The sequence below is a fragment of the Sebastes umbrosus genome, chromosome 2 (genome assembly GCF_015220745.1).
Source record: "Sebastes umbrosus isolate fSebUmb1 chromosome 2, fSebUmb1.pri, whole genome shotgun sequence".
Taxonomy (NCBI): domain Eukaryota; kingdom Metazoa; phylum Chordata; class Actinopteri; order Perciformes; family Sebastidae; genus Sebastes; species Sebastes umbrosus.
In genome coordinates, this window is record NC_051270.1 from 40,792,259 (window position 1) to 40,800,938 (window position 8,680).

At 39.3% G+C, this 8,680-nt stretch overlaps 1 protein-coding gene across 1 annotated transcript in view; it reads left to right on the top strand.

Moving 5' to 3' along the window:
* Positions 1-8,680, top strand: part of LOC119478994 — a 28,887-nt gene that overhangs the window by 19,963 nt on the left and 244 nt on the right. Inside the window, exons 4-5 of the mRNA XM_037754125.1 lie at positions 2,812-3,070; positions 8,464-8,602. Coding sequence (XP_037610053.1) covers positions 2,812-3,070; positions 8,464-8,580 — 376 coding nt within the window. The 3' untranslated portion in view covers positions 8,581-8,602. The remainder of the gene's footprint in view (positions 1-2,811; positions 3,071-8,463; positions 8,603-8,680) is intronic.

Consider the following 8,680-nt stretch of genomic DNA (forward strand, 5'->3'; position numbering starts at 1 on the left):
TTTTGTGTGTTACAAAAATTATCACTTTGCAACAAATGTGTTGAAAAGATTCATGAGTTCATTTTTTTTTTTTTTTTTGCTTCTCTGACATTTCAGAAGTTATTTGCCAAAAGATAAAACTATTCATAAATGGCTGTTAAATTGGTGTTATATCTAGGGGCGGGGAAAAAAATGTATACCATGATAGTATCGCAATATTTTGTGTGCCGATATTGTATCGATACACAGACGTTAAGTATCGATCTTTTATTATCGATCTCTTAAAGGGACTGTTTGTACTTCTTACAAGTATAAGATCATTGTGGGTCGGTGTCCCAGGGCACGCTCGTGTGTAGCTACTCTGTTCAGACTCAGACTCCAACACAAACTACAGTGAAGCACCAAAACCTCTTGTTGTATCTAGTGAAGCCCGTCTGTTAACAGTATTGGCCGCGGGTCGAGAGGACGCGGGGGAGACCGTAGCTTGTGGTCTCCAGGGCCGACTCTCATGCTGTACTCTGCTCCTCTGCTCCTCTGCCTGCTTGCCTTCTCTCACACACCACGCTCGTTCTCACTTGCTCTTTCGCTTCACTCTCACGTGCATGCGCGCACAACAGGCCACACTGCAGAAGAGTTAGTTTAGCTCTGAAAAATATCTAGTGAATGTACAGTGGGACGTTTGTGCAGAATAACTGCTGCAGCTCCTCCAGACCAACAGAGGTTTCCCGTGTCTTGTGAAGTGACGGGGGATCCGCAGAGAGAAACGTTATCGTCTCCGACCAAACTACCGGTGTCCTCCCCTGTTCCCTCCGGCCGTGGTCGGGAGGCTGAGGCAGGAAAAGCCAACACTAGGATCAGCATTGATTCATGGAGAGACCTTGGTCTGGTCAGCTAACATTACTAGCCAAGCAGCTGAAATATAGAGTGATATTGTGCTTTTAGCTGACGTGTGTCGCCTCACTGTTTGGAACGGATGCTCGCTTACATTCACGTAGCGCGTGCACACAGTGAGCGCGAGCAACAGGACACTGCGTTTTTTGACTTAACGGACCAGGTGTCGCTGTTACAACCATTTCTGATTCTTACAAACACTCCCTTACGTATTGTGATAATATCGTGTCGTGGGTTTCTCTGGTGATCCCTACCCCTAATTATATCCCACCAAATTTCACTGAAATTTGTTCGATAGTTTTTGAGAAAACACCCTGCTAACTAACAGACAGACATACAACAAACAGGACATGAAATATAATCATAACATCAGCGACATTTCAGAGGACACCAGTAGAAAACTGTGTTTGCACGTTCAGCCAACAATGGGACAAGATAGATTCCCTGTCAGCCGAATTAAATGAAGGTTAAACACACACAGACATTTAGAAACCACTTGAATCTCTCTGAAGAAAACATCAGGCTTTAGTGTTCAGTTAGTGCTGATGATGTCCAGTCTGCTGATCTGAGTGGACCAGGAACAGAGGACTCATTGACTCTCTGTTTATTGTTTCCATGGGCACCGTCTTTGTTGCCGTGGAGCTGAAGCTGCAGGTCCCTGTCTACCACCTGCCACCGGCTCAACACGCCGCCCTGTGAGAATCCTTTGGGTGACATCGGAGATACTCAGTTACCTTGGTAAAAGAACCCAGCAGTGACAGGAAACAAACCCTTCTGCTGTTTTAAACATTTTCAACGAGACACAAGAAGAACAACGTCTGTGGTATCACTCGTCATTCAGATCAGAGTGTGATAGTCTGGGTCAATAAGGCAATATGCTTCAAAAACTAGTGGTTCATGCAGTCGATTGTTGTCTCAAGCACAACTTAAATTGATCTCAGAGTGTGGGTCAGTCACTACAAACTCAATGTATGACTTAATTTTAGGAAACTTGCATTTTTTAACAGAATATGTAACCCAGGTTGGGTTGTAACACATTACAAGTATTTAAATCACATGAATAATCTTACTGTACATTATGAAACACCTTTATTTAGCATCCAGGTACATTATACATTTTAAGGACAATATGTTAAGACCATGATAGATAGATATATAGATATATAGATGGATAGATAGATGGATAGATAGATAGATGGATAGATAGTTATATGGATAGATAGATAGAAATAATGTTAAAAAATAAAATGTAGCCATTAACCAATTTATATAATGTGACATGAATGTGAAATAAATTTGCTTCTTCATTTATTTATCTTGGTATTAATTTCCTTATTTTATTTACTCTCCTGTTTAGTTTTCCCTTTTATTTGTTTAGTGTATTTATTTTTATTAATTTTTAAATGTATTTCTTGCATTCATTTTTTATTTTTATATTTATTTTAAATGTGTGTATTTATTTATGTATTTATACATTTATATATCTATTTCTGCACAATTTCCCCTTTGCATTTCACCTCTTACTAATTTCCTCAAACTTATTTATTTATTATCATTTTCTTTACACATTTTTTTATGCATTTCTGTCTCATTATCTAAAGTGAGTAGGGTTTGTAGAGAAGAAAAAATAAACAGACAAAGTCAATTTATGTCACATTTTATCAATTAATTAATGGCTACATTTATTTTTAATAATTAATTTTGCTCCATTTATTTATTTATCAAGTCATTTATGTTAGATTTTGGCAGGTTCCCTTTCTCATGTGTTTGTCAAGATTCAGACTGAAAGGTTCATCAAGGCTCATAAATGTAGCTTTGGTTTCACTAATTCAAGCTAGAAAGTACCTTCAATCACTCCTCTGTACCACTGACATCATGGTTGTACAACGTCTGCATTTCTTCAAAATAAAACAAAACAGTTTTCCACTTGGTTCTCCTCAGGCTGAACGAGGAGCTGGAGCCCAGATGCTGCCTGGTTCTGGAGGAGGACGAGGGCTTCAGCGACTGGAGTCACAGGTTGGAGAATCGTACTGAGCAGGAGGTGCAGGACAACTGCAGGACCCGGGTGCAGAGACCTTCAACACAACAGTGGAAACCAGAGCCCAAAGAGAAGAAACAGCAGGAGGGTGAAGAGGAGGAGGGATGTGAGCCAGAACGAAGCAGTTGGTCACAGGAAGCTTCAACGACACCTCCAGAGAAGGTACACCGCCACCTAACAGAACAATACAGCCAATACTGGGGCTTTCAGGTGGATCTTGTCTGTATTGTTCTGGATCTGTCCCAGTCAATTTGGCCCAGTCTCACCACGTCAACATTTTAGAGGAGACACTACAGGTGATAGAGTAAAAAAATTAACTAATTGATATCACCATGAACTTCCCCAGTTGATTACGTTCATTAAGACGGTTGTTTTATTGATTACAAGTTTTCTGAAATTTCATGTTCTAAATATACAAATGAGGCATTATCCAACTTTTGTTGACTTAGGAGAAATCTAGAGACGCAAATTAACAAGTAGTGAAATAAACACCTAAATGTATATTTTGGATGTTTCTTTCCACTAGTCTGAAAGAAGACTGTTATGGAATCAAAATACCCCTAAACAATATCCATTGTATCAGGATGAATTGTAAAACCTAGAGGGGGGGTTTTACTATAAGCTTTTTGGGGATTCTTACCCCTCCTGCACAGTCTCTGCTTTTGTTTTTTATCACTTCCTTTTGTGCTAATAACTAACTAAACTAGCTAACTAACAAAACAAATCTCAAAATTGAATAGGCATGAAAAACAATGTTTTTTGCCTGAGGTGTCGTGCCTTCAAATTAATTTTTCAAATGTGGCTTTCTCAGTCGGTTTCGAGATGATATTACGATCTTTTTCTATCGCGCTGCAAAAAATTGTTTTTGTCTGGACCGCAGAGGGCCAGCCCTACAAACGCAAAAGTCCTGTCACTGAGTGATGAAGTTACAGGGATTGGTTGGCCGACGGTTGGAGTTTACTCATTGGCCGTTGTTCTTTCAAAATGAAAAGGCGGGAACAGTCCTCTGTTGTACGTTTTCAGGGGGGCATGTCAGCGGTTCCACTCACCAGCGTGAGTGCTCCTCTATCGGCGCATTTCCACCAGATCCTGTGATGGATAGCGTCTCAACGCTTTCCATTCATTTCCAATGGAAAGCAGGAGAAGCAGCGCCCCAGTGCATTGTGGGAGTGTGTGGCGAGTTGGAGGGGGTCTGTATTTGCATAAGTGTGAAAAATCTCAACTTATGCAAATGATACAGCGCGTTGTGTCTGTCTCACCAAACTTGACCAAGCTGTCAGACTATGGCGATCGTAGATTTTGTGGATTGTTGTAGACGGAATAACAGACAAGTTTACGAGCAAGAGCCAGCCAGTGTTGGTTTCCTGTTTGAAAACGGCGAGCAGAGAACCAGGGTACCAATCAGATGCATTCCACGATGATGGGTACGTCACCGCTTGAATACGGCTAGTTGAGTGGAGCAGCGTCCACTAGTGTCCTCACCGGACCCTGGTGGACGTGTACCGCTGTATTTAACATTATAGACATGACCACTGACTATTTGTGTGATAATTAAGCCACAGATTCACAGACTGACCAACACGGTCCAGACAGATACGTATAGTGGGGCGCTAAGCCGAAAATATTCATAACAACTGTGCATTTTGTGATAAAGAAAACACGTTTGGCACAGATATAGGTTTATATGTTTATGAATATATATAGAAGTCAGGGCACTGCAAATTTGGCCCCTGAGGCCATGGCAGCCATTTTTCAAAATAGCTGCCAAATATGCACTAAATATTCAAAAATGTTGCAGAAAACAGATTTTATGAGTCTTGATGATTTCCAAGGTGTGTTCAAACTGATTAGATCAGATGTCAGGAGAACACAGACATGTTTTTTTTTCCCTCTTTATGTTTTAAAGGTGCTTTTTGAAAACTTTTAAACTGAGAAAAATGTGAAAAGTTCACCCCCTTACCTTCATGGTAGAATGATAACCAATACACCTATAGAATGGAAAGATCTTCCTTCAGCTTCCCATCACTATATTTCTCTATTCCGCAGTTTACAATTGATTCCATTTTTATTATCAATTTCTTCGATGCCGTCCATGTTTTCCCCGTCCAACGCATAGCTTCATAACAACACATAGCTTCATAACAACACATCAAAACAACACAGAGCTTCATAACAACGCATAACACATAGCTTCATAACAACGAATAACAACACATAGCTTAATAACAACACATCAAAACAACACAGAGCTTCATAACAACACATAACACATAGCTTCATAACATGCATAACAACACATAGCTTCATAACAACACAGAGCTTCATACAACACGCATAACACATAGCTTCATAACAACGCATAACAACAACATCAAAACAACACAGAGCTTCATACACGCATAACACATAGCTTCATAACAATGCATAACAACGCATAACACATAGCTTCATAATAATGCATAACAACACAATAGCTTCATAACAACACAGGGCTTCATAACAACACATAACACATAGCTTCATAACAACGCATAACACATAGCTTCATACAACGCATAAGAACACATAGCTTCATAACAATGCATAACAACACATAGCTTCATAACAATGCATAACAACTGTAGGGATTTGCTGTAACTGGTTTTGGTTATTAGCAAATTAATTATAAATAATAGAATTATTAATATAATAAAGATTATCATAAACATTAATATAAACGGGGGCACCACCCTGGAATCAGGGACCAATGACCAAAATGTTAATATAGTCTCATTATATATGCTAAACTATCAATTTGGAACGTTTATTACTAATTAAATTAATAACTATAACCAAAATAGATAGTAAAGGTTGAAGGATATCGGAGTTCTTGACATAGCAGAGGCTGCATTATTCACATCTTGTACAACATTAAAGAGACCAGCATGTATTTCACAAACGTTTATTTACAAGATAATAAAGGGTTTAAAAACACAATATTAATCTAACTAAATAACTAAACTAAACAACCAAACACAGTGAGTGAGTGAGGTGAGAGTGAGAGTGAGAGGAGAGAGAGAGAGAGACAAGATGGCTTCTTGTCTCAAGATGTCTGTATGGCCTACAGACAAAATGGCGAGCACTGTAAAACTACAAAGATGGGCGAATCAAAGATGGCCGCCAGCATGTCCACCACATGAGCTCTTTTTTCTTCTGAGCACATGTGCTCAAGAAGGACAGAGAGGGGGGGGGGGAGTGAGTGTGGGGTTAGATTATCTGAAGCTGTATGTTTATGTTAACTAATTCACAGTTTCTGTATGTATCTTTATGTGTGTTAGATATGCAGTGGGGTTAGAAAAAGATGGTTAGTTTGCAGGCAAGACCTTGTTATGTGAAGCATAAACTAAAACACATCCGATGTGGCGAAGCCACCTACCCAAATATCAAATACAAATAAATCACCACAGTCAAACTCAATGAATAACATTAACCAAATCAATACAGGTACATTCTAGAAATCAAAATTGAACAGTCTTGCTCAGCCATGTGCGATTGCTAATGCTAAGGTAAGCCCGTATGTTTACCAATCCTGGAAGAAAAGGGTTTGGTAATTCCATGGGGTTGAAGTTGTGGTTCCAAGTCAAAGATGTCGTCTTTGCTATGCTCCAATCAAGTTGTTGCTTGAAGTTAGTACAAAGGCAGGCTCTTCGCGTCGTCTGCCTTTTGGTTTCCTTGTGTTCCTATGGATGGCTGTTTCCTAACAGGCCATAGATCAGAAGCAGAACTACTTCCGGTTTGGAGAGCAGCAGCTCACCTCTCGCAGGTCAGGAGAGATGAGGAGAATGAACAGAAGAGCGGAAAGAGGAGGAACAAAGACATTCCTCTGGTTTTGTTCTGGGTGATTTTCATACCTCTGTGTGAAATGCTACAGTAGCCAATGGCGACTGAGCTTGGTCCACAGCCAATGGCTGCATACTCAAGATCCTGAGAGCAGAGTTCATTGTCTCTGCCACCAGAAATAGCAGGTCCCTACACAACACATAGCTTCATAACAACGCATAACAAGACAGAGCTTCATAACAATGCATAACACAGGCTTCATACAACGCATAACACATAGCTTAAAAGAAACACATAACAACACATAGCTTACATAAAAAACACATAACACATAGCTTAAATAAAAACACATAACAACACATACAGTAGCTTCATAGCAACAAATAGCTCATAACAACACATAGCTTAAATAAAAAACACATACTTCATAACACCACATAATTTCAATACAACACATCAGCTTAAATATAAACACATAGCTTAAATAAAATCACATACTGTACAACACACTCGCTTCATACAACACATAGCTTAAATCAAAATACATAGCTTCATAACAACACATTCTGACTCATTTTTTAAAGGGATGGGGTTGGGGGACAGGGGATGTTCAGGGGTAGATAAAAAAGTTCAACAATTTATGCCACATGACCGTGGAGTACATCATCTGAAAGCTGTGAACCTGAAAATGAATTGAGCTCAGCAGCTCAGCCTGTGTGTCAAGTTGTTCTAGTCATTATGAAAGTAAAAAATGTATTAATAAATAAGTAATTAATCACACCTTTAAAAAATAAAGAGGGAACCAAACCTGTTTGTGATCTTCTGACATCTGATCTAATCAGCTTGATACACCTTGGAAATCACCAAGACTCATAAACCAGTTTTCTGCAACTCTTTATGGAATATTAAGTGCCTATTTGGCAGCCATTTTGAAAAATGGCCCCAAATTTGCAGCACCCCGATATCTATATCTTTTCAAAAACATATAAACCTACATCTGTGCCAAATGTGTTGCTTTTATCGCAAAATACAGAGTTGTGCTTAACTGCCCCGCTAATACTTGGTTTTGACCGAGTCTTTATTGCAATCCAACAAGCCCTGAGAGTTTCACTGGGTCGGGTATCTGTTGTTTTCTGAATAGCTATTTTCAGTTTGAAATGCGCTGACAACCACTGAATGGATTACCATGAAATGTGGCTCTGACATTCATGTTCCCCCTTCAGGATGAATTGAACTTTGGTGATCCTGACTTTTCATCTAGAACCACCATTAGGTCAAATATTAATTTTTCCAAAAACAATAATTAGCTACATGTTACTGTACACTAAGATGGTTAAAATGGTTAGCATTATACCTGCATGTTGATGTTAACATAGTACCGCTGTGCCGAAGAACTTCACAGAGCTGCTAACATGGCTGTCAACTCTTAGTGTTGTTTAAATATTCAATATAAAGTGAAGGCAATAATCATGACTTATTTACTTATTTGTTTCTACTTCACCTTCTATTAATCATTTATTTACACTGAAAAGACACAATAATTCTCAGGAGGCACTATCAAAGCTTCAAACTCTGTTATATATGATTCCATGAAGATGAAAACTTTCCAAGCTCAATATTTAATATTAACCTGTAGCCTGAAGTTAATACTTTTACTTCTGTACCTTTCTGGCCCCATACTTTCATATTATCATGTAGAGTAATATGTTACCTGCTTTCTTTTGGTTCATTTTTAGACTTCCAGCAGCAGAAAGGAAATCAGGGACGTCATACAGCTCAACGTCTTCCTGTCCGCAGGACGCCAGGGCTGCAGCACGCCACAGGCCAACCAGCAGACAGGACTTCCTACCTAGTGGCCGGGACAATGAGGCCACGGTGTGTTCTCCACTCATTGTCTGGTTTTATCTCTATTTTCTTTCCCACTTTATCAACCAGTTAAAACATTTCCTCCAC